Consider the following 27,519-nt stretch of genomic DNA (forward strand, 5'->3'; position numbering starts at 1 on the left):
TTTACTCACTATAAAAGTAATACAACTAGATTGTTCTAGCATGGACTGAGAATACCACTCAACTCTTTAGAAGACATTCAATATCACTCATCAAGTGATTTGAATTTGCATCTTGAGTTGGAATTTACAAACACCTTTGTTCTTCCTGAATGATTGATCTCAATCACCTTATTGTCATCCTCAATAGAGAGGGGATGTTTCCATCGATTCCCATCAATGCTCATATGGATATGGTTGACTGCACTATAGTAAAGCTCAAAGCGGATTGTTCCCACCTAAATTGGAAAGCAAAAGCAGAACTTATCTTAATGGATTTTCTTAGTTATAGTCTTGAGCATTGTAATGGTATAATAAAAATTAGAAGAAAATTCTCTAAACTAAAATAAGATCATATTTGCCATATGAGATGAATTTGTTTATAATGAAACCATGTAATTAATAACAAATATTCGAGTAACATAAACACTACTATAATTGAAAATTGTCGTAAACATCGTTGAATCCATGATGCATCCTTGCAAACTCTCGGTTATTCCACACATAAATAACTGATGGATGTACCATAGAAAAAAAAAAGTTTGATTCAAGTTATTTTTGTTAAGCAGTATTTCAATTGAAACTTATGAGTTAACTTGTCAACATGGGTGTAGAAGTTGGCAATCTAGAATATAAACACACAATGTTTGTGTATTTTGGTTAGTTGGCAATTTTCTTCCATTTCTTATTGATTAGATTCAACTTACTTCTTTGGATCTTAATGGTTAAAAAGACTTCATCTTCTATAGAATTGAGTTTGGGAGGGTACAAAGTCATCTAATTTGAGGTAAGAATGTATATATGGTTCGTAAAGCTTTTGGATTAACTAATACAAGAAATTAGGATGAAAATTACGTCGTGTTTTCTAATTCGATACTACTCTTTTAATTTAAAAAAATGGTTTTTGGTAAGTTTTAAAATTGTGTTTATTTCTAAATTATAGTTTGATTCTAAAAAGATTTTTGGAATATTTTAAAAAATTAGAAACTCTCCTAACTGCTTACTAGGGTTTTTAGAATATTTTATAATTGGGAAATTTTTCATAATGAAAGTGTAGGGTATTTTTAATATAAAAGAATTTTTTTATTGAAAATGATGGGACTCTAAAAAAATTCTAAACAAAAAAGAAAAACCATAAAAGAGTAGTTGCCATCTCAAAACTTCATCCTTCAACTCTTAAATCTTTCAAGATCCCTTTTGAAAATACATCTTGGTTTCAACAAAGGTATGAATTCAAATTACTTCAACCTCGGTAAAGGTTTCAAGGGATTCACTAAGCAGCATAGAGGAGTGTTGCATTAGGGAAGTTAAGTGTAAGTATTGTTGATCCAAGACCTTAAGAAGTAGGTGTATTGGGTTAAGTAAAACTATGTACAATCTTCTCATATTTAGAGAATTATTTGCAGTTAAGACTACCTGTGGCTTTTACATCTAGTAGGTTGCTAGGTGGTTTTCAATGTTATGCCTTGTGTACTATTAGAATCACTTTTATTTATCTGTGCATGAGATTTTTAACTAAGAAAGTAATAAAAAATAAAATTTGAGGATTAATTCAGAGCTACCTATTTACCCTCCTCTAGGTAGTTCCATTATATCAAGAGTAAACACAAAATTTCCTTCAAATAGCAATATTATTGGTTAGCCTATAAGGTTCCACAATAAATTTTCAGTGGTTTTCTTGTTTGATTGCTTATTTAATGTACCAATGTGAGTATCTAAATATATATAGATTAATACTACATATTTGTAAGTTTCTTTTGTGAGAATCCTTGAGTTCAAACACCTTAAAACATTACCTAGTTCCAAGTTTAAGGCAAATATACATGCATTCTAACTAACCTGCCCAAGACATTCCCCTCGATCTTTGGAAGGAAGAAAATCATTTCTATGCCATGCATCTTTAAAACAAATAACTTCAAGAAGCCCATCATCTACAAAAGGATCTTTAAAGTTTCTCTGCACATCAAAACAAACTATGTCTCTTTTGTGAAAGTTCTAATGATGTGATCATAAAGTTGGCTTGTTGCATTCATAAAAAAATTAGTCTTCTCTTTGAACATAAAAGAGTACATTTAAGAAAGAGAACTTACATATTTTTTTTTAACATTTGGTCTATCTGGAAAGCAAGGCAAGTTAACGCAAATGATTGACCTGGTGCTATATATAAGAGAAAAAAGTAACAATGATGATTAATTAAGTACAACCCATGTAGACAATACCTAAAAATGAATTCTTAGCTTTAAATGACATATAACAAGCCTTTGTTACCTTAATATTGGGAAGTTATAATGGTACAAAGATTGGGTTACATTCCACAACTAAGAGGTTTATTATCTAACAACTTAAGCTTTTGGGATTTAATATTAGTTTATTATGATTTCAAAGTCATTCTAAGACAATATACTTTTTTTAGAACTATTCTTTCCACTTCTTTGTTTTCTTTCAACAAATAGTCCTTTTTTATTTTTACTACTATTATTTATTGTCATCGTCCTTTTTTAAATACCAAAATCATATATCTTTTGTCAATCAAACTAGATAATCAAATTCATCAACTAGGGCAGTCTTAGATTCTTCACTCAAAGGTTATGACCTTGATGGCTATATCAATAAAGCACTTTCTTCTCTTCCTCAATATATCATATCTATAGATGATATGAACAACTTGAATATCAAACTATACATGGCCTTTAAAATTTAATATTAGATCTTATTAGATGGACACTATTAATACTCTTTGAATCCCTCTTTACACATGTTATCGATCTCCTTACTCCACAACTTGTTCGACATGCTATTAAAAACCAATTTACACCTTGCTCAGGTGCAATCATCAAAATTTGTAATGGTTCCCTCAAACATTAATAGAAAGTAGTCAAACTATGATGAATTTATCTCATACATGCAAAATTGCTTCCTATATGATTTGCCCAAATTATATATGAATCCAAACTTCAATAATTGATTTTTTTTTTTTTATAATCTTCCTTATGAGCACGACCTCAACATATACAAATTTCACCACCATTTTAATTATATTTCAATGGAATGTTTTTAAGTTCACTTATGATCATTTGAAAACACTTGGAATAACTATGTACAAAATTAGCACAACACTAATTTTTGTGTGTTGATATTCCCTTTAATTCTGAGAGTACTCTTCTTCATAAAATACTTAACAAGGTTACTATTCTCTTTTCAAGGTCATGGTAGAAACTTAAGAGATAAAAGACATTGTTGTTATACTCAAAATGCTTTCAACTATCTATAGGTGGTTTACTACATTGTATGCACTAAATAGGCATGCTTAATTGTGTGGCATTAGTAATGTTACAATCATTACATGTTCTTATCCATATCATCCCTCTCCTCAAGCCAAACCTCTTTCAAAATTGATATCTCAATTTAGGTAATTGTTAAAAGGTTCATGAAGATCATTTAAAGGTAAAGTGGCTGAACATAGTAATGCATCTCAATCTTATTACCATTCTACTTGTGTTGTGGAGTCTAGATAGCTATTTGATCATTATCTTCTACTACAAAGGCACTTAAAAATGTAAGCCCATTAGATCCCTTTACACTTTCATGTGACTAAGTGTGGAAGCTATAGTTCAAGTAAGTTTAATTGAAAAATATAAATGAGAATATAGCAACGTTATATATTTACCTGTGTGGTATGCTTATTTCCGTCCACTCTCCTTGTTTATCTTTAGTTTTAATACCAATAGGTAGAACAATGTTCCTGCGTTCTCATACTCCTCACATTATTAAATAAATAATAAAACAAAATGCTAGTGTAAAATTAAATATTCCTTTTAAGTACATAAAACAATCCAAAAGTCAACTTATTTGATAACCTTCAAATTAAGATATCCTCGCACAATGATAACTATGAATTCAAGCACAAGTCAAGATTTCAACCTCCCATGTTGACATAAGCTATGAATAAACTATCATTAAAGTGAAGTCAAATTTTGTCATTAAAAATGTTAAAGTAAGACTTTCCAATAATAGATACACGTGGAAAGGGTAGTTGTTTCAGGAACATGAGTTGTAAATCATTAAAAAGAGTAAATTTGATCTTTAATACATCAATCTTGAGTATTTATAATATAATTAATTTAAAGTGAAAGGTAAAGTGATGACATACATGAACATGTGCTTGTGTATGTATATATCTATATATGAGGATATAATTAAACATAGACATGCATATATGACTATCCCATAATCCTAGTTGTGTACTTTGCATGCCAAGGTTAGATCCTCCTAATTAACCTTCACTAGTTGGGTCTTATTGGCACCTTCTCACTCCATCAAGGGTTCTTTCAATTATCATCCTCATAACTTCTCAAAAAGGTGGTTATATGAATCAACATATTTCTAGGAGGCCATGAAGAGTAAGCACCTAGTTACCTCATCCAGTGGATACATTCACAACAAGGATCATGAAAAATTTAGTCACTCAATTGATAGACTCATATTTTACATTTTTTTCAAGGGTGATTAAGAACATATAAACTATATGTTTTAGTTCCATCTCACTTGATAATAAAGCTTAAGGTCCTTAACATGGTCTTGGTCCATTTTGATAGATAGATTACCTCTTCCTTATACTAAGTAAATAGGATCGTTCGAGGGTCTTGGTTTAATGACTAGGTTTGGACGCTTGCTAAGAAAGAATGATATATAAATTGTTAAACTTGCTTTGGTTCAAAGCAGAAGGATGGAACCATTATTGTCCATGGGCAAATTCTATTTCCACCATGTTAAGTTGTCCTTAAAGCCATATCTAGTCACCAAAATGGATCTAAACTTGAACCTTACATCTATGTGGTCAACCTCTCCTAATAAAAAAACCTCCATCAAACAAAACTAAATTAGGATTGTTAAAAATAAGATTATAAAAAATAAACCTTTATTGATTAAGCTCTTGATTGGATTGATAGAATAAAAGATTTTACCATTTGATTAATGACAATTTTTCAATGTCAATCTTGCAAGAAACTTTGGTTAACCAATCTAATAGTGGATGACACAAGCTACTTAATTCATGACAACCTAAAATGATTGCAAACTTTAGAATCTTTGAAAATATAGAATTCTATTTTAGATTAAACCCCTTCCTATAGATATTAATTTTGAGAGATAATTATCTTATGTTCCCCTATTTATTAATTCTTCTTTATATTTCCAATTTGAGATAGAAGACATGGAAAGAATTCTTTTCAAAGAGACATAAAAATCTCAGAATCCATTCTTAGAGTAAAAAAATGAAATCCTTAGACATTATAGCAACATCAAACTTGGTACTTATGAGTTTGCCTTAAGGCTTGTGAAGAGAGATGCTCTAGATTTATTTTCATAAATGACTAGTGGATGCAAGTATTAAACTTTAGGGACTTCAGACTAGTGATGTGTTACTATTTAAATATTGAACTTGATTTTGTCCATTATGCTTTACATAGTTTTTCATGATGCATTTTTTCTTATAATAACTGAAGTACTTGTTTCTCTAGACATCAATTTGGATCCAAACTTACTTTCACCATGATAATTCTTCTTTTATATACTCCCTTTAGCAACCAAAATCACCTATGCCTTCTACTTTGAGACAATTTTTTCTCAACTAATTGAAGTTCAAAATTAGCTTAACTTTCTCCATGGAAAAAGTATTTTTGCCATATTTCATGGGCATCAACAACAATACTCCTTAAAACCATAATTGTTATTAATTTGAAATGATGGAGATTGTTTTCAACATAATTCTTTTATATATTTGAAGATTGAATTGTTTTTTATTTCAAATAGAAACAATTTATCATTGGCTTAATGATATTTATAAGTGATGGAAGTCAAAAATTGAGCATTTAAGAAGGCTCAAATTGCATATTAAGTGCATGATAGGTGATAAACACACTCGCAATGTGGTATTTTATTTAAGACATTTTAGAGTTGGTGACGACATCCCATTGCATATGTCAATCTAGTTTAGGAGAAAGAGACTTTTATGACCATTCTTTTGTCCATGAAATATTTCTCAAATCTTAGGTGTTTGGTGATAAACTTAGTTTGTAATCTAGACATCCTTGCTTTGATTAGAACAATGGTTCTTGATGCCTAAAAATTTGAGTTAAGGAGCCTTTTTAAGAGTATCTCAAGTGCATAATAGTCAAAATTCCATTTTCAATGTAAGACAACTCTTATTTAGCTCCTAAAGCAATGTTTTGGCAAACAAATAAGTAATGAAAACGTTAAGGATACATATAAAGGTGTAACTCACAAGTGTGAGACTTCTAGATTGGTTAAAAATAGCTTTTATTGAAAACCTTCTAGTTGAGAATACTTGTAGGTAATCTAAGTTGTCTTAATTTGATTCAAGGTCTTTTCATAGAAGTAAAGGAGTCAAAGGGATCCCCCAATCCTTAGAACTTTCACAAATCTTTTTAAATCTAATTTCATCTTAATTTCACCTAGGTTTCCCCTTTGTTTTAACAAAATTTATAAACATTTTTGTGGTTAACAATTGAAAGAAAGAGTCACCTTAAAAAATTTTGCTCACTTTTCAAAGCTTTCCGTTTCCCCTATACTTCTAAGGCCACCTCCTTGTGGATAATACTCAACTCACTAAGATTCTTATCTACAACTTCTTTCTATATTTAGGGATTCTACCATATGGGATACTTATTTAAGAGCGGTTAATAAACTCTCCAACTCTATTAATAACCTATAAGTATATTAGAATATAATTTTATGCTTTCTCTATGAGTTCATTAATTTTCATAAAGGACATTCTCATCACTAAAGAGTTTATACCCTGTGTGCAACATTAAAAAAGAAAAAAGAAAAAAAAAATCATAAATGGTGAAATGATTTATATGGTTTGACCCATTTAGATCCTCTCCTGCAATATCAAATTGTTACTATTAAATTAGACTATTTTCCAAATAATAAACCTTACTTCCTTACATATTTGGATAATAAGTAATGAAGAAACTACCAAAAAAGATTTGGCTTTTTCATTTACCATCCTAAGATGAATTCTAACACCCTATTAGTTGAAAGAGTACATGTTCAACATGCCTTCTTTATTTGAATTGATTCCAAGGATACTAGCTTGATCTTAACTGCCTAAAATAACCCTATGACAAATCCTATGCTATTATTATCTAATTAGATGAAATGTTCTTCAAGATGGCATAGCATAAGTCTCACATAGTCCAATACTTGATGACATGATTATTCTAAAGGTAAGTAGAGATACCTAGATAAAACACATGCAAAAAAAATTAATGCTTATTTTAAGGGTTTATTGCGTTTATTTTCACTTTTTTGTCACAAGCAACCATAAACCACCAAATATCAAATAAAAGTATCCTTTTTTTTTCTTTGTCTTTGACTAGTTTAGAATTTCAATATCATAAACAATAAAAAATCACTATATTTCTCTCTCCCACTCTTTTTTTTTTTCTCACACTATTTCCCTTTTCCTTCCCTTCTATACACTATTTCCCTTTTCCTTCCCTTCTATCCCCTACTAAGGAGAAGATTACACATAAATTTAATGTACTTTTTGGTCATCAAATAAACATATATTTAAATATATCTCAAAATCTTACTTTGAACTAACTAGAACATCATAATGAATAGCAAATAAAGAAATACATATAATGAAATCTCTCTTTCTCTTTCTCTCTCTCTCTCTCTCAAGCCTCGCTTTACCTCCAAGGATAATATCACATCATAATTTAATGCATTTTAAATTTATAAAACAAACATATATCTAAAACATATCTTAAAAAAAACAAGTAAACTTTGATCAAGCCACATAATTTTTACTCTAAACTAAGTAGAGTATTATAAGAAGTATGAAATAAAGACAAATACGATTATTTGTAAATGTTGAAAATATCATTATCAAACAATCACCTTGGCCAAGGCGTAAAAGAACAACTACCACAACATCCATCCTTTTTCTGCGACAAATCTTCAATATTCAATCCTAATATAAACATGTTAAATCAATCAACAATATAATCCAAGTTAATTTGGCTTGATTTTCATTAACTAGTAGTTTTGGTTGAATATCTTAAAACTTATAATGCAATAATGTAAAGGAAAAAAAATAGAAATTAGTATAAAAATACAAATTTATTTACATACAATGTTAAGTGCAATAAATGATTAATTGAATGTTTACTTCTAAAATATCAAATATTGGTTTTCTAAAAATATGAAGGCAAGTCTATCCGATAAATTGAGGTGAATATAATGAGACATGACATCGATCAATTTGAGGAAACAAAAGTCCACTAAATATCTCATAGGTAGAACAGTTAATTTGATTATAGAATAAAATAACGATCCAAAGGAATCAACAACCTAGGCCATAAAATTGTCAAATGTGATATGAAAGTATGCATAGTAGCCTTGAAAAATTTAGAGAAAAATGAATACTTCTATTATATTATTTACTAAATAAATCCTAGATGAGGAATTATTAGGATCAACCCAAAGTTTATAGTTTCTCAATTATAGGATTGAGAAACAAAAATTTGATTTATTCAATAAAAGTTTGTGGCAATGAAATATAAGATTTAACTAATTCAAGTAAACCCTAAAGGACGGGGAATGATGTTCAAAAAGCGATAATCTATGTGAGACCTTTGAACACAAGAATATAAATATATGCTAGTTAAATTGAACCTAAACCTAAGTACTTCAGGAACTCACATTTTTCAAACTTTACTATCTATAATCTACATATTCACAATCTTTCTAAGAAAAATATAGAGTTTCTGTAGAACAATGATGAGAACTCAAATTAAACACTTGGATGACTTTTAAAAAAAATATTTTAGTGTGTTTAAAGCACTCATAACAAGCCCAAATTTTCAATTTGATGTTAATACCTTAGAAAAATTTGTTTTGATATGTTTTATGAGATTTTTGTAGAATTAAGGCAAGTTTGGTGCACTTCCAACACTTCATGAAGAAAGAGTACCTAAGCGAGGGATGCTATCATTGATAGCACACTTCAATCTAAAGAGCCCACTAGGAAGAGTAGGACCCTAATAAGGCACTAGGAAGAGCCTATTGTAGATTATGCACCCTAAGAGAACCAATCCAAATTGCATACTTAATGAAGCATACTTAAAGATTTCATATTTAAGTAGTGGTTTGTATTGCACACTTAGGGACCTAATCTACACTACACACTTTATATTGTGCATATTGTATGCTCCTAGGTATGCTTGGATAAATAACGCACTCCTCTAGGCATTTCAACAATTACACACTATTCGAGTGTGCTAAGAAGGTACTGCACCATACGTTCTCAATCCTACATAAAACTCATAAAGCACAACTTAACAACCATAAGTGTGTTATTGTTCATCAATATGCCTAGCACATAGAAACAACCCTAGGTGCACAATTTTATGCAATAAAGTAGGACACTTCCCCAATTCATATAATGTATTCTTCTCTCCTCCACTAAGGAAACACACCTTAAATAGTTTCTACATCAACGCATTGCCTTGATCACTCTACCTTGTGTATATGCCACACTTTTCGATCATTGCGCACTCAAGGCGGTACGACAATTAGTACCCTGGACTTTTAATTATTCCACCTTCATCATCATGTTGTTGTACTGAAAAGAAAGGAAATGTAACCAAACACTCCACATAGACATCTCATGATTGATGGCGATACTAACACTCTTGGTCCACTAGCATGGACAAAAGGCATAGCTAAATAAGGGTGGCTTTTAAGTAGTAGGGGAGGATTAAGGAAAATTGCCACCTATAAATACAGGGATTATAAATAAACAACAGGAGAGAGGAGATCGATAAATAAATAGGTTAGGTTGTTTTAGTTGTGTTTCTTTTCATTTTTGTAACCTTTTGTTTCTAGTTTTAATAAATCTTTCTTTTTAGTTATGTGTTTCTACATTTGTTTGAGTGTTTTCTTTTTAGTTGTATTTTTTCTTTTTATTTGTGTTATTTTTTCTATCCAATTGGTGAAAAAAGCTGAGATCTCCCCATTTTAGTTCAGTTCACTATTGGTTTAGTTGTGAGTGGTAGAAAGAGAACTAACTTAGGCCAGTGGTTATGGGGACAATAAGAAATAATTATTAACTTAGGCTAGTGGTTATGAGAACTAAAAGGAATAATCATGGTAAGAACAACCTATGTCGTTGTGGTTGTGAATGTATAAGTCAAGTAACCATGACCACATACCTATGCTCCACTAGGTCTCATCAACTAAACATAGGCCTTTTAACATGAGTAAGAATCCTCTTAAATCATCTAATTGCAAGGACCTAAAAAGGAGCAATCAGACCAAGTTGTTCTTTCAATTAGATAGTTAATGCTCATGTCAATTGGAAACCTTTTGGTATAAACACTTGGTCTAGTTCTAAATTCATAAGCACAAGATCAGAGCCCTATTGATAAGTTGAACTTAAGAGAGGGAATTTAAGTGGATTTATGTTCTTGGAGTTCAGTGTGTTTTGACTTTCTAATTTCTAAGGTCCTTCCATCTCTCCAAATTAAAAATTAAAAATTTTATTTTCCAACCAGCACTTAGGCCCCCAAAATTGGTACTTTTAGGACTATTAATCTGAAGTTCCCTATGGAGATAACCTAATTGCTATACAATTGTTAGTTCTTTTAATGTTTTATTCAAAAAATAAGGATTTCAACTATTAATCTAGTTTAAATTTTGTTCTTATGAAACTTCAGCATTAAATTTATTTCTAAATTTTATTTTAAATTTATTTAAGATCCTAAGAAATAAAGTTCTTACATTTGTTACAGTGTTTAAGACTATATTTGGTTCTTGAAAAGTTCTAAGGAAAGGAAAATAAATGACAAAGAAAATCATTTTCTTATGTTTGGAAATCATAGAAAAGAATATGAAAAAGATGAAAGAAAATATTCCTTCTTTTTTATTTATTTTTCTTTTTTTCTATTTATCATCTTTGATTTCTTTTTTATTTTTCAAACTTTCTATCTAGGAACCCAACACAAGCAATAGTCTTATTAATATAAAAACAATTTTAATATACCTTGATGCTTGATGATATCAAATGCAATATAAAAAAATTGCATTTTTTTTCAGTCCAATATCTTGCAAAATTAAGGTGAAATTTAAATATGCATGACATGTTTATGAAATAAGCATTTGTGATATTTAGATATTTAGGTGTTGATTCATAACATTTTGATATATTCAAATATTTAGATATTTAGCATTTTAGATACTTAGGTATGGCTTACAAGTTGCAGTTGACATGGTATATTATAATGCACCAAGATGCAAATTTGAATTAGATATCTACATTTTTGTTATAGCCCTAACATGAAATAATTTATAAATTAATTCATGAGAATATATGTGATTATAATGTTGCCATTAAAAATTTAATATGGTAAAAAAGAAATTATTTCTTATCAAGATATGAAAATAGTGTTAGGGCATCTATATTCTATACATTTTGAAATTTAACATGTTATATATTTACAAAAACATGTTTTTTAGCATTAATTTGATATCTTAAATGTTATATTAAGTTGGAGAATTTTAATATGTTGAATGTACTCGACTAAGTTTAATTTTTGTGCATAGATTAAATTAAATAAAAGTAATAATCACTTAAGGTACAAGCAATAACTAGGAGTTTAATGAATTCTCAATGTTGGGGCTTGTGAATATATATATATATATATTTGATAGAAAAGTGGATGAATCTAGTTACACATCAAAACAAGGATGACAATTGAATGATGATATTTTTTATTTTTTGGTACCACATTTGACAACAATTAGATCAACATCATCATGATCTTAAGGTCTAGTAGAGATGACCAAATAGAGATATATGTATACACTTTACTATGCTAAGAAGCATGCATAATGATCTAATTCGAAAAATTGAGTCATATACAGTTATATTTGAGTTATGGGAATCTATGAAGCAAAAGCATAAAATCATCTTATTTTCTAAGTTGCACAAGTTCACTGTGAAATTTGATATCAAATGAAATCCAAACATTTAATCATGAAATATTTTAAGATCAAACAATGTTGAAATTGACTAAACATTCAAAATTATTTTCTAACCTTAACATATGATTACCCATTATTCATCATTTTTCCTTTAGACATTTTTTTTTAAATCTATTTCCCCTGGGATAACATTATGCTCACTATTACCAACTAATATGATTTATTTTTCTATTTTTAGTTCACTAAGAAAAATTGAGTTAACTAAAATGATGCATTTTTATCAAATTTGAAAAGATAAAACAACAATCTATTATGTTACCTTCCAGAGCTCCTTCATAAGCCTTGTACATAATTAAATATAAATATAACTAAATAGCTACATAATTAATAGGCAATTTAAAAAAACAAAAAGTGGAATGAATCAGCATAAAAAAGATAGTAGGAAACTTTTGTCTTTAGTCTCATGAAACATATATAGAAAACAAGATAATAGTTAAAGTTTTGGAATACAAATCAATGTTTCATAAATGCATCTATATAACAATGAATCTTAATAGATAATAAATATATTACCTATAAAAGAAAGGAAAAAGAGAGTAAGATAAAGCTCTTACCGATAATAAAGTAGTTCCAAAATGTTACATGAAATTCTTTGTCAGCTTCCTAAAAAAATGTTATTACAAGAAGTATTAGTAATAAAAAAAAAAAAATCATCCCATTGAAGTATTAATGCATATAATGATTAATATGCTAAAGAATGAAGTATTAACACATATAATGATTAATATGCTAAAGGATAATTCTTTCTAATTTGAGATTAAGTTAGGAAATCAATTCTCATTAATGCTTCAAGAGTTTGGTTTGGCAAAATTAATTAACTATCATGTTAGTAAATGTTAGGATAGAGCCTTTAAAAGCATGACATGATATTATAAACTTTTGGATTTGATTATTTATTAATAAATTTGTAATTCACTTTTATCTATCTTCATTCCATAGATTATACCTTGTAAGCATTCTACCTTGCATCTCTTGCATTATATGTGACTTGGGTGCATTAGGAGTTGCAAGGAAGATCCAAGTCATGGGTTCCTTGTAAGTAGATGAGTTATTTACAGTGGTTTGTGGGCTTAGGTAACCCATTAGAGGTTGTAGTGCACTACCTCTTAATTGGAGGGATAATTGGTCCTGACCATCAGGATGGGTCTCCCATGGTGAGTGCACTAGTGTGTATGGTTACACATTGGATAGAACTTATAATAATGAATCATGACTTAAGGCTATCAAGTAGTCATGACTTCACCAAGCTGCTTCATTGTTTTGTCTCTCAACCTTGAGAGAACACTAAGTTGGTGGTAAAGTTAATAATGACTTTGACCTATGGGTAAGATTATAAGCTAATCATATATTCCTTATGGATTGGGTCTCTATTGATGGAAATTGGTAACAATAGGGATATATTCTTAATAAAGGCACTATGATATCTCATGGGATTGAGACAAAGTGTCTAATTAGAGTTGAAACATGTGCTTCAATATGATCAAGAATATGACAAAGAAGGATATAGATTGGAAAACACTAAAAGATAGTCTTACATTGCATAGGATGCTATGGATCTAAAGGTATAAGCACATTCCATTCTCAATATTTATATTACATAAGTGTCTCATCATAGTGGAAGGTTTGTATCCCACATATTATGATGAAGCTATGAGTTGCATTGGTGCTCACTTATGGCAATGAGCTATGAAGGGACAATTAAAATCTTTGTGTTCTAACATAGTTAGGTTCCTATAGAAGCATTGGAAGAGATAAAACCCATAAGTATAAGTTGGTCTATAAGAGAAACATAAAAGTAGATAGAAAGACTGAGTTTTATGTGGCTAGGTTGTAGTTAAAGTTATAGTTTGATAACATTCTTTCCACTACAAAAAACCTTTTCACCAGTAGCCATACTAAAATTCATAAGAGTGTTTGTCATCCATTGCAATGTATCTTAACTATGAGATATGAGATAAAGCATTTGGATATCAAGATAGCATTCTTGAATGATTATCTTGATATTAGCATTAATATGATGTAACCAAACATTTTCATAGCAAAAAGCCTTGTGGGTATAAGAAGGCGCAGGGAAGCATGATGGTGCTTTAAGATCTTGCAGTCAGATGACAATCTACTCATTGGTATGATATAGGGATATTGTTATTAGTCAAAATCTGGTTCTCTACTCATCTTTAGATGAAAATTTAGAAGAAAGCACAATATTTGTTGAGTTTAAAGTATTTTTATACTATAAGAATGGGAAAGTTGTGTTATATCACATATACTGATAAACATTTGATCAAATGCATGACATAGGACTCTAAGAAGGGTTCCTTCCCTTAAGTTTAGAGTTGTCTTTCTCAATATCAGTGTCATTTGACATATAAGGAGATAAATTGCATTAAGCTAGTACCCTATGCTTCTACAATGTGTAGGTATATGTATGTGATGTTATATGCTAGACCGAATATTTGCTTTATTGTAAGAATGGTAAGTAGATATTAGTCTATTCGATGATTAGATTTTTAGGCATATGTTAAGCATATACTCAAGTATCCTAGGAGAAAGAGAGATTATATGCTTATGAGTCCATGTGATGAGTTGGTACTCCTTGGGTATCAGGAATTAGACTTTCAGTCTAATGCTTGTAGGTCTACCTTTAGATATGTGTGTACACTCGAAGTAATATTTGTTGCAACTTCTTAAGCAACAAAGGAAACCATTTGGCTTAGGTTTTTCATTATGGGACTAGGGTTGATTCTCTTGGTTGTATCATCTAAGATCCTGTTATGTGATAATAGTGGGGCAATGACACAGTTTAATGAACCAAAATACCATTAAAAGAGAAAATGCATAGAAATGAAGTGCCACCTATTTTATGAGATAGTATAGAGAGGTGATGTGATTATGAAGCAAATTCTTTCTGTGGTACTCAATCTTCTTTTTGGTCTAGTTTGGGATTGGGCCTTTAAAAGCAAGACTTGATAAGTTAGACTTCAATTTCCCCTAACTATCCTTTTCGTGCATCGATATTGATTTGATCATTTAAACCAATATCATTTGCATTGTACATGACTTAGGTGCATTAAGAGTTGCACATAAGATAAAAATCATGGGTTCTTTGTAAGATGATAAGAAGCTCACAGTTGATTCATGGATTTGGACAATCTAGTAGAGACTGTAGTACACTACCTCCTCATTGGAGGGATGGCTTGTCTTGGTCGTCAGGATGAGTTTCCCATGGTAAATATACTAGTGTATATGGTTACACATTGGATAAGACCTAGGGTGAATCATGATGTAAGGTTATCGGGTTTTAATGATTCACCAAGCTACTAGATTATATGGATTCTCAATCTTGAGAAGATATTGAGCTTATGTTAAAATCAACAAAAGGCTTTGACTTATGGGTAAGACTCTAAAGTGGTCATATATCTCTATGGATTGGGTCATTATTGATGGAGGTTGGTAACAACAAGTATTTTCAATAGAGGCACCATGATATCTCATAGGATTGAAATAGTGTGTCCCATTAGGTGATTTTAAGAACATGTGATCATGAAATCTATGGTCGTAGTAATTCCTTTAGTGGAATTTGACATATGCTCATTGGAGTTAAAGTATGTCAATTGATCACATAATGGAGGATTTGTAACTTAAGGATTGGAAATGTAATGTTGATGGGTTGATAACACTATCAGTTTAGATCATGGACACTAATTTATCAGGATTTTAGAGTTTTAATGACTACCTTGGTTTAAAATTTGAACTAGTAAAGTGCATTGAAAACTCTTTCCAGATTTTGTTTAAACCAAGAACATTCTAAATGGGAGAATTGGTGTTGTTACTAGGGAATCTTTTGTACTTAATGTTCATATCAATGTTCCTAAAACGTATAGAATAATGGCAACTTATCTCATGACAAAACCAAAAACTAGTGCCATCATTTGGAAACTTTGGCTAGCTCCTCCCTGGGACGAACCAAAGTTGAATGAGGAATAGAAAAAATTAGGGTTCCCAAGATAAGGTAAGTGGCAATAGGTATTCTTAAGATATGTACCATGATATCTTATAAGTCTAAGACAATGTGTCCACTTAGATGATCCTAAGGACTCGTGATCATGAAATATGTGGTCATAGTAATTCCTTTAGTGGAATTTAATATATGCTCTTTGTGAGTTAGAGTATGTTAGTCAATCATATGATAGAAAGATTTGAGCCTTAATGATGATAGAGGTAATCTTGAGAGGTTAATAACTTTCACCTTATGAACATCAGTTCGTGTGGAGTTTACATCTAGTGGATAGTAGGTCATAGACTCGAGAAATTGATTAAATTGGATTAATCAATTTTTATCTCGATGTAATGTCATACGATATTGGAGTGCAATTGACTTTCTTTAGTGGAATGTTGCGTCAATCTTAAAATTGGATTTTGAGAGGCATAGTATTTTCTTATGGATCCTAATGATCCCCACTTAAGCTCATAGTCTTTGTTCGCACAAAGTTGATAATGTTTTATGGAGAGTTAATAATTTATATACATAAGAGAGTTTTGGTAAAAGAGAAAGGTTGCACATGAATTTATGATTAACTATTTTAGGTTTTTCTGGATTGGGCTAATTACTTAGCTAAAGCTCATTAGGGCTAATTAATTAATCAGGACCTAATGAGTTAGATTAAGTGACTCAAGCCTGAGTTAGGCTAAAGTTACTTAATCCCATAGAAGAGTTTATATAAACCCCTTAGGTTTTAGGGTTAGACTCTAACTTTGAGAATAGTAGTCTTTTAAAAACCTAGCCTCCCTTTATCTCTCTCTTTAAGGTGTGTAGCCACTCTACACATGTGCCAAAAATAGAAGATAGTGACATCAGGTGGAAGATCACAAGGTTTTTAAGATCATTGCATCAATTAGAGAAGGATTTGGGAACATCCAAATCCAAAGGTACAATTTTTATAGCACCTAGATATATGTTTCCTTGCTTTCACTATCTATGAGATCTAGTAGCCTTAGGATCTAAAGAGCAGGCGCCCCTGTTATCTTGGTATCATCTAACAATTACAACAAGGAGTGATGAATTTAAAAGATTTGGAGAAAGGCTAGAGATTGATCTTTGGAAGGGAATGAAGAATCCAAGCTTGGTTGAGAACTTCATGCATTAAGCAGCTTTAAGGGATGAAATTTCATGGTTGGTAGTTTGTATGAATAGTTGATTTGATTAGGGAATGGTAGCTATATTTGAATGAGAAATAACCAATTTTGAATACCCATGTGAAGCTTCGGATTATTGTGCCAACAAAGTTATAATCTATATGTTTTTGGTTGTTTTACAATAGTTGGAATGCTTATGCAAAGCTCCATAAAAGGTCATCATTTGAGCGTCATTTTCACACTATTTTTTAACACCTATGTGAGCTCTTTGAATCCTTATTCGAGCAGCCACAAAATTGGTGTAATCCAGCTACATTCTCATGTGATTTTTGCACTAGACTCATTCAGAGAACGGTTGAGTAATTTCAAAATGATGAATTCTCCATAGAGCCCATATGGGTATCAAATCCACAATGTGAGAAGAATTCAACTTGAAGCTAATTCTCCATATTTAAAATTGAAAAGCTCATCCATTATTGGGTTGGCATAATTGGAAGATTTTAGAAGGGTTAAAAAATTAGTCACCTATTTTTGTACCATGTGTTCATTGTAATTCCACTATACGTAGGAGTGAAGAATTGTCATTTATGATTTTTTAGCCATTTTTGTAATTGAGAGAGCTTTATAATTTTTCCTTTGGAGAAATACCTTTTTATTTTAATTTCCTAGCAATTTTCATTCATTTTCTTTAGAGTAAAACATATTTTATTCCATTAGATCTCCAAAAAATGAGTGGCTAATTTTCACTTTTATAGAGAAGAAAATAATTAGAGTCAAGATCCATGGTGAATTAGTTAATTGGAGCTATGAATGGATGGTGATCTTGATTAAATTTGTTGATTGATTATTTTAAGAAAATATGCCTAGAATAAAGAATATAGTGAAATCTTTCTCGATTCACTGAATACTTAATGCTAGATTTGGTGAAATTATGTAGTTTCATTATAGGATATATTGAAAGGGTGGTTAAAGATGAATTAAACTAATTATGTATTATTGATCCATGCAACTAAGAGACCTAATTTGAGCATTAAATTGATATAAACTTAAAGTTAAATCATATATCAATTTAAATGAGATTTTAGAGTTTTTAACCTAGATTGATAAAGTGTAGATCATAATTGTTAGGATAAAGCCCATAAAAGCATGGCATGATGTAATAAACTTTTGAATTTTATTATTTATTAATAAATTTCTAGTTCACTTTTATTTATCCACATTCTATGCATTATACCTTGTAAGTATTATGACCTACATCTCTTGCAATGTACGTAATTTGGGTGCATTAGGAGTTATATGAAAGATCCAAGTCACAGGTTTCTTACAAGTAGATGACTTGTTCATAGCCAGTTCATGGGTTTAGGTAACCGATTAGAGGTTGTAGTATACTACCTCCTAATTGTAAGGATTGTTGGCCTTAGCCATTGAAATGGATTTTCTAAGGTGAGTGCACTAGTGTATATGGTTACATATTGAACATAACCTATGGCAAGGCATGATATAAAGCTATTAAGTTGTCATGACTTCACCAAATTGCTTCATCATGTTGTCTCTCAACCTTGAGAGAATACTGAGTTTATGGTAAAGTTAGCAATAACTTTAATGTAGGGATGAGATCATAAATTGATCATATGTTTCCTATGGATTGGGTCATTATTGATGGAAGTTAGTAGCAATAAGTATTCTCAATAAAGGCACCATGATATTTCATGGGATTGAGACAGAGTGTCCCTTTGGGTGATCCTAAAGATGTGTGTTTATGTAAAATATGTAGTAGTTCCTTAAATTGAACTTAATATAAGCTCTTTGAGAGCTACAATATGTCAACTAAACACACAATAGGAAGATCTATAACTCAAGGATAGTAAAGGAAGCCTTGGAAGGTTGATAGTTTTTACCTGGTTAGACTACGAACGCCTGTTCATAAGGAGATTGAACGCAATGGATAACAAGTCACAAATTTGAGCACTTAATGTCTCATTGTCATTTACATATAGTACTGTCGTGTAGTTGAATCTTTGTAGTGGGATGTTGAATTAGCTTCACAATCAAATTCTAAGGAAGCCAATACTATCTTATAAGTCCTAGTAGTCCCTGCTTAAGGTTATATACCTTGATGGCACAATCTATGAGGGTTGGATTAACTTTTAGTTCACTTTTATGCATAAGGGAATTTTGGTAATTACACAAGGTTTCACAAGGGTTAGTAAGCAAAGTATCTGGATTGGGCTAATTGATTAATTAGATGGCACCATAAGGTTAATTAATTGATTAGAACCCATTTTGGGCTAGATCAATTAACACAAGCCTTTGGTGGGCTTAAATCACTTAAACCCAATTAAGGAACCTTATAAATACCCCTTTAGGGAAAGGTTTTCAAGAGAGTTGTCTTCCATCTCCAAACAAAGAAGAGTCGCAACCTCTATATTCCATACCTTTTTATTGGTTAAAATGCCAAGATCATGTTAAAGCCATCAGGTGGAAGATTTTGGGTGTACGAGACTTCCAAATAATTCATCTTTATTTTCACCACATGGATTAGATTTGTTAATATCCAAATATTAAACTTCTTTAAAGCATAGCACTTTTAATCTAGACCCTTTTGTTAAAAATTGTATATTTTTCTTTCATTACTAGTATCTAGAGCCCTAGGAAGAAATACATACACCTAACTTGAACTTGGGATAGGAAATGAAGAGATTCAAGATTTCCTATAATGATGACCTAAATCACGATAGAGAATGATCTCTAGTTAACTCCAAATATGAAGCTTTTTTATTTGATTGATACAATTTGAATTTGGACAACTTTTATACATTCAAATTCAATCAATTTTGCCATTTTTCAAATACGACTTTTATTTACCTTATTGCTTGATCATTATCGACTCAATGCACATTGTTTTCTATCTTAATTACTTACAATTTTAACCATACTAATGGAAGACAGTTGGTTCCACTATACTACCATAGCTTCTTGTTTTACACCATTTTTACCAGGCAAGAACTACCTACATATAGTAAGATCATTTTAATTTGTTTTAACATGATCAACTACATAGTCATCGCATCTCTAGGTATCTTCATAGCAAGGGAACCCATTTTATTTAGCATTAAAATTATCCACAACACCAACCACAAAGTCACTTATCTAAGCAAGGATGACATAAATAGATGGTTCCACTAACAAGCATCTACTTCCCATATGGTGTGCGTCACTTTGTATTCTCCAATATAAGCTTTTCCTTCAATCATTTGCTCATCAATCTACAAATTATCAATTTTATATATTCCTATTTTCAACTGAATTTGTATTGTTCAATTATCGATTTGTTAATCAACCTATCCTATCTTTGTGTTTCTAATATACTTCATAAGAATGCAATTTTTATTTCTTTGATCTAGTTTAACACTTAGACATATTGCAATAATGTGCATAATTTATAAAATATATTTTTTTAAATCATTAAATTGCTTCTAGCAATCGATTACTACCACCCAAAATTTAGAGCAATAACTCCTACTTCACAACATACTTTGATACCTTTTCTGAATTAGGTAATAGATGGTATGGGTATGATTTGAAAGAATTTTAAGTAGAGTTAAATTCCTATGCTAAGCATGTGATAATTAACAAGTCTACATATGAAAAACTACAAAGCCAACTAAAAACAAAGAATAAAGATCCTCGAGCTTAATTAGTGGACTAATGAGTGCATTGATATTTCTTTTGAATCAATAGGAGATATAGTTGTGCAAATTAAATAAAAAAGCATTTCGATAAACATTACCATAGCTTGCGAGTTTTCTTCAAGAGCATTGTCAAGACGAAAAGTACGTGGTAACGGAAAACCTTCTGGAATAGATTTCATTTTCATTACAACCCCCCAACTGGAACACATGTAAGAAAAAGTATAACTAAAATGAGGTTATATTAATGTTATGGAAGGTTGAGAGGTTTCAACACACAAAGCAAGAGTGGCCAAAACCATTGGGTATAGAAAAAAAAATGGTGCAAAAATAGTCAAAACCCTCAAAGGACAACCAAAATCAATTTTCATTTCAACTTGGTAATAGAACATTACTTACCATCATAACAATTGAAATTAAGGAATGTGGTAATAAATAATTTGTGAATAGGATATAAGAAACCTTTTATAATCAAATTCATAACTCACAATTGCCCAATGTTAAATAATGACAAAATGGATAGGATCTAAAATAGAAACATATAAAAACTTTAAATAAGGTCATGCCACCTAAGTGCTACATATGCAGGGCTTGTTTTCTATTCATTTTAAAAGAATTTTTTATAGAAAAAATGGTTCCTAAATTCCTTGACTTTCAATAAGTATTTGAATTTGTTGAAGATTTCTATTTTGTCTCTAAACTTGTGTATCTTTGAGCCAAGGAGTGAGAGAGATAGTGTGTGATTGAGTTTCAAAATTAGTTTTAAAATTGGGATTATGTAAAATTAGGAGCTTGTGATAACCATAAAAGATGATATGGAACATGCTATTTTTTAGCCACCTATATAATCTTTTAATGAAGGCTTGTTCAACAATGCTTTAGTAGGAAAATCATACTTAGTTAAAAGCCTATGAGACCCTTTTAGATTTATTAAATGTTTAGCATTTGGGTATAATAGTGTCAACAAAGCTAGTAACCTCAAATCTACTTTCAAAGATAAGGAAATTTTCATACCTTATCAACCATTTCAATATTCCTTGATTGGAAATTTTTTTTAGATGACCCCATAGTAATGTGTAGAATGAGGACCACAGTTGGATGGTTGAGAGGGTATGATCACTTCATCCAAGGCCATTGGATCCTAGGTTCCAATAGGAGCATCAAGTGTACAAGGTCAACTTCAATCAACAATTTTAGCTTACTAGTTTAGAGGGACAAGTTGTTAATTTTATAAGATCTAAAATCTATCAATGTTAACATGTGCTAACAATATTATAAATCTATGTTCTTTGTCTATTTAAATAACAATATTTTTCCTTCAATTTGGTTTCATATATGCTAGGTGTCATGTACTAATCAAAATATGTGCTATCAAGGTTCAAAATATAACCATTATAGTAAATGGAAGATTACCTTAGAAGAAAGAGGAGAAAAAAAAAATTGGAAAATGCAACTAAAAGACCCATGAAAACAATAAATGGAAGCTCCTTTTAAAACCATGAGACCTTGTGATAAAATTTTAACAAAATTTATACTAGAATGAAGATGTACTACCCTATAATAAAATTTTAGTCTTCTTGCAATTGATCGAGAAAAAAAAAAGTCTTTTCTATACCAAAGAAATAATGTAAGAAAATGAAATAAAAACCTTAGGGAAGAAATTTTTTTGAATAATCATAACTATAATCTTCAATCAGTGTTCTATTAGGTGCCTTTTAAATGCAAACTTCATTACCTGTCTATATTCTTTTTTGGTTTAGTCACCACCTCTGTTAAGAATTCGAACACATGCTTAGGTAATGTTCTTGGTGGTTGATTCTCCTGCAAGTTCACAAGTAATTGTCACATACATGTGATTTCTACTTCATCATTGCATTATGTAATCAATATGCCTTTCCACCCCTTGGATAAATGTTTTATTTAGCCTTCTTCAATGTGAAGATGGCTCAACAAGTGAAGCAAACATTTTTTTTATTGGTATCTATTTGTAAAAACAATTTTTGATAGAATATCTCAACACATATTCTAGGATATAAGAAGGAAAAGTTTGTGAATTTAATCATAAATATCATTACCAAGTAGGTAGAAATGTAAAAAGTGAAGGATAAATAGTGGAATAAGGTTTAGAGTTCAAGTATAGATACTAGAAGCCAAAAAATATGAGATATTTCAAGGGTCAAGAGACATCTTTGTTTTCTTTTTCCTCAATAAATGCTCCATGGTATATTAAATTTATTCTCACATACATGCATATAAGTAATATTGGTGGCATCAAACCATTTTAACACCTTATATATATGCATATAATTATTTTTATCTTTAGGTTAATAGCACCAACACCTTCATATTAAAAATTTCATCAAATATTGACCAAGCCATCTTGTGGATGAATTGGAAGCCTTTTTTTCAGAAAAAAAAAATTATGTTTGATGAAGCATGGAATATTTTAAGGCTTAATTGTTTTTTTGCTAGAATACCTTTAATAGAAACTACAATGTTTTTAAAGCATGCAAAGAACAATTTTGAGGTTTCTAATGTAACAACTAAAATCAATCTCTAGTCACTTAGCATTCTCTTTGTTGGAAAAGATTGAATCTATTGGATTTTTTAATGTCTTTGGCTACAATATTATCATCATTTGTTGGATGGATCAATAATAATAAATATAAAATTATAGAATAAAGTCGCAACTATCAAATTTTTAGGAATGCATTATGAATAATATGCTTAAAATTCAATCAGTACTAATTTATAAGAAGGAAAAGTTAAGGAAAATCTTTTTCATCAAAGGAAAACGAGATAAAATAAACAAATAAAAATGGAAATATTATGAAAAAATTTAAAATATTTCCTAAAAAATTATAGAAAGTTTGAGAAAGTAATTTGTTAATAATTTAAAATTATTTTCTCATTTTTTTAATTGATAATGAACTAAAAGAAGTTCTATTCACTATTTTCTTTTGTTTCAAATTTTTATTACTTTATAAATAATATATAATATGAAAATCAATAAAAATAAATTATGAAGCAAAAAGTACAACAAAACTAAAAAAAAGATATTATATACAATAAATAGCTTATAGTAAAAAAATAATAATATATTACTTAATTTATTTCATCATCATTTTATTTTTTATCAAAATTATTTAAAGAAATATAATGATGTTTTTTATTTTTATTTTCATTAATTCTTTAATGCAAAAATAGTTCTTATAAATAAATTAAGTATCATTTATTTGGATTTCTAATTTTATTATATTAAATAACTAATAGAAAAGATTTTACCTCTAAAGAAATTCGATTTTAACATAATCAGTTAACAATAGAGTTTCATTTAAACAACAACTAAAACAGGTTTTAAAAAATTTAATTGGCTCTTCATATGGAAGAGGAAAAAAACATAAAAGGGAACTAAACTCAAAAAGGCATCTGAGAATTAGATTGAGTCTTAGAGGTAAAAAAAAAAAAAAAAAATTGGAAGAAGAAATATTGAAGTAAAAATATATGATGTAGATTTTATTTTCAAAAGTGTATTTAACTTACCCATCCAAGTGAAGACGAAATATTAGCTTTAGATCCCAAAGGTAATAAGAGAATTGGTGGATTTGAATCACGTTTCAGATTTCTGACTACTTGCATGATTACTTGCATGAGTTGATTAGCCATTGCATCCCCACTCAAAACCTGGTGAATATATAGATATGGTCTCAAATCAAATCTAATGTATTGATATAATAAATAGAATATATGGAAAGTGATTGCAACTCAACTTACTATTATCGTAGTGGACAGACCTCTTGATCTCCATAGATGTCGATTGACTTTGTTGAATACATCATGAAGAAGAAGCTTTGATACATCCATCACCTGATGATGAAAAACAAACTATCTTATCGAAAAACAATTAAATGAATCTTTTGTCATAATATAAAAAGGTTATGTTTTAAAACCAAACCATATTTTCATTAGATGAGATGGTGTGCCATGATAACAATAACTCATTTCCCAATATAGCATCATCTTCGGGGTTGGTCAACACAATCAGATCATGTCCACCCCAAAAGAAAGCCCTGTAACAACAATTTTAAAGATTTAATTAAAATATTTAAAAAGATTTTATACATAATTTTAAAAAATCTTCTTTAAAATGGTTTTCACATCAAATTAAATAATTTTAAAGGAAAATATTAAGAAACCGGAAGTCCTATATGTTTATATATATTTTTTATTTTAAAAAATGGAAACCATATGTGATAGCATATTTCGATTTTCATTTTTTTTTAAAAGGTACATTTTCAATTTTTTTTTTTTTTTTTTAAGAGAATTGACGTTGAAAACAATAAAGGAAAAAGAAACATCTTATGGAATCCAAAATATTAATATATATATATATATATATATAATAACAAATCCAATATAATAATAATATGTGCAAACATTGTCACGTTACATTTTTATATTAAGGAGAAATTATATTTTTGAAATACAATTTAATCAATTTGATGAAAAACTTATACATATAATTTATATGATAATATTGACTCATAATATATTTTATTTGATACAATATACTGAAATAATAAAACGTAGTCGGAGAACTTAAATATTATTTCATATTCGTACAGAACGGTGGCTATCAAGATGGATTTTGTTTTTACAATTAATAAAGTAATTTAAAATTTTCATCTAAAATAAATGTATTTTCATATTTAAATGAATTAAATTATGAAACCATTAAAACAAATAAAAACCAAAAATACCAGAAATGGTCGGACATTACTCTTTTCCCAGGATCTGGTCTTCAATCACTGCTTCCAATGTGTGCATTGCTAATGGGAGGCCATCACATTGCTCTATAACCTCGTACTTCAATTTCCACCTATATTTTTCAAGTAAATCCAATGTTCCTTCGAATTGCAACCGGTACCCCAGGGCTCTTAATGCAGGCTGCATGTGATACAAATTGTGAGGGCCCACCATCATTCTTGCTTTGCGGGGGAGTCGGCTGGTGATGATGACATGCCCATCACCACTTACAGACTTCAACTTGCCTTTTAACTTGAAATACCAGTGGATGTTGATGTCCCAGATGCCGTCCAACACCATCAAATACCTTTTACCCTTCAAAGCTTTCCCAAGATTATCCAACAGCTCTTCCACTTCTACCCCATCGTAGTCTTCATCATCCACCGCTGCTGCTTCCTCACTCTGCTCTTCTTCGTCAAAATCTTCATAATCCCCCACTGCCTTACACTGCTTCAGCATGTTCTTTATCATCTTCTTAAACCTTACATTTCCACTCAGTTTCCGGAATAAGCATATCCAAATTCCGTAATGCCCATAAGACTGAAAATACCCAAAACGCCACCGAATGAATTCAGTAAAAACCAATTGAGCCAGAGTGGTTTTACCCGAGCCCCCAATCCCCACGATTCCAATTTCCTGAAATCCCTTCCCTCCCTGCCTAAGTGGATGTAAAATTGTGTTTACTTGTTCATCCAAACCCGGAAAATCGTGGGGATCAAAATTCCTAGAGTTTGGTCTTGGAATAACTTGTAAGGAGGTGGAGGATGAACTTGCGGCCATGTCGGTCATACCAGGAATAACCGCATCAGCTGTAGCAGTTAGCCTTCTCATTGTTTGAACCAACAACCTTCTGGTTTTGCATATCAGCCAATGCTCCGCCAGAGTGTATCCATGCATCGGACCATCCTTCTTCTTTCGGGGTTCACGCTTCTCCGACAACACCACGCACTCTTCTAATGCGCTGATGGCGTTGTATAGACAATTCTTCAATCTGATGGGTGTGGATGCCGTGATGTCCTTTTCTTTCAACGCATCTCTAATATGTAGAAAATGAGCGAGAAGGGGGATCTCATTTTCCCCGGAGTGTTCCTCCTCCGCGTCTTCCAAGTCCAGAATGAACTTGTTCTTCAAGAACTGCAAATGATCAGCAGACATTTTGTTGATGATATTCAAAGTGATGATGAGGCAATTAGATGTATTTGCTAAAAAAGTGGGTGCTTATGGTCTCAAATCTGAGTCTTCCATACATATGTTGTGTATATCTTTGATTTTTTTTTCTCTGTGAAGAAAGAATATGCTTGTGTTTGAAGGGTGGGAAAAGAACAAACAACAGGGAAAAGAAAATTAGGTTGAAAGAAAGGAAAGCTCTTTATTCTTTTGTATATACCTTTGTGCTTAAGCAAAGAATCCTCATTATCCTTCAATGGGGTTTGATGAATATGCATTCCTTCAGCCATTAGCAAAGAATAATCCTCTTTATATTTTGAAGATGAAGTGCTAGTTTTCCCCACCTCACACAGTGCTTGAGATTCTCCTCTGACCGACGGAGATGACTGGGTTTCACAAGAGACATTGATCCTCCATGTTGAGCAATTCACACCTGCCATGTTGCAAGTAATCTTGAAGCAAATAATGGTCATAGATTATGATGCTTCCTTTCAATGATAGTCTTCCATGCTGAGCAATGCATGTGACCTACCAAATGGAAACATCCCATCATTTTCTTGCATAATTTACCCAAATAATGGCAGAGAACATAAGGAACATTTCGAGAAGTGAG

At 30.6% G+C, this 27,519-nt stretch overlaps 1 protein-coding gene across 1 annotated transcript; it reads right to left on the reverse strand.

Moving 5' to 3' along the window:
• On the reverse strand, nucleotides 1–27,519 carry LOC104878930 (uncharacterized). Its single transcript, XM_010649903.3, has 13 exons — nucleotides 27,127–27,519; nucleotides 25,714–26,873; nucleotides 24,889–25,003; nucleotides 24,708–24,800; nucleotides 24,477–24,617; nucleotides 22,669–22,754; nucleotides 21,035–21,134; nucleotides 12,666–12,714; nucleotides 7,966–8,038; nucleotides 3,704–3,778; nucleotides 2,127–2,193; nucleotides 1,876–1,992; nucleotides 1–275 (listed from the first exon to the last, which is right to left on the reverse strand). The coding sequence occupies exons 1-13, from the start codon at nucleotides 27,151–27,153 to the stop codon at nucleotides 84–86; spliced, it is 2,295 nt and encodes a 764-aa protein (XP_010648205.1). The 5' UTR covers nucleotides 27,154–27,519; the 3' UTR covers nucleotides 1–83.

This window comes from Vitis vinifera, chromosome 3 (genome assembly GCF_030704535.1).
Source record: "Vitis vinifera cultivar Pinot Noir 40024 chromosome 3, ASM3070453v1".
Lineage (NCBI taxonomy): Eukaryota > Viridiplantae > Streptophyta > Magnoliopsida > Vitales > Vitaceae > Vitis > Vitis vinifera.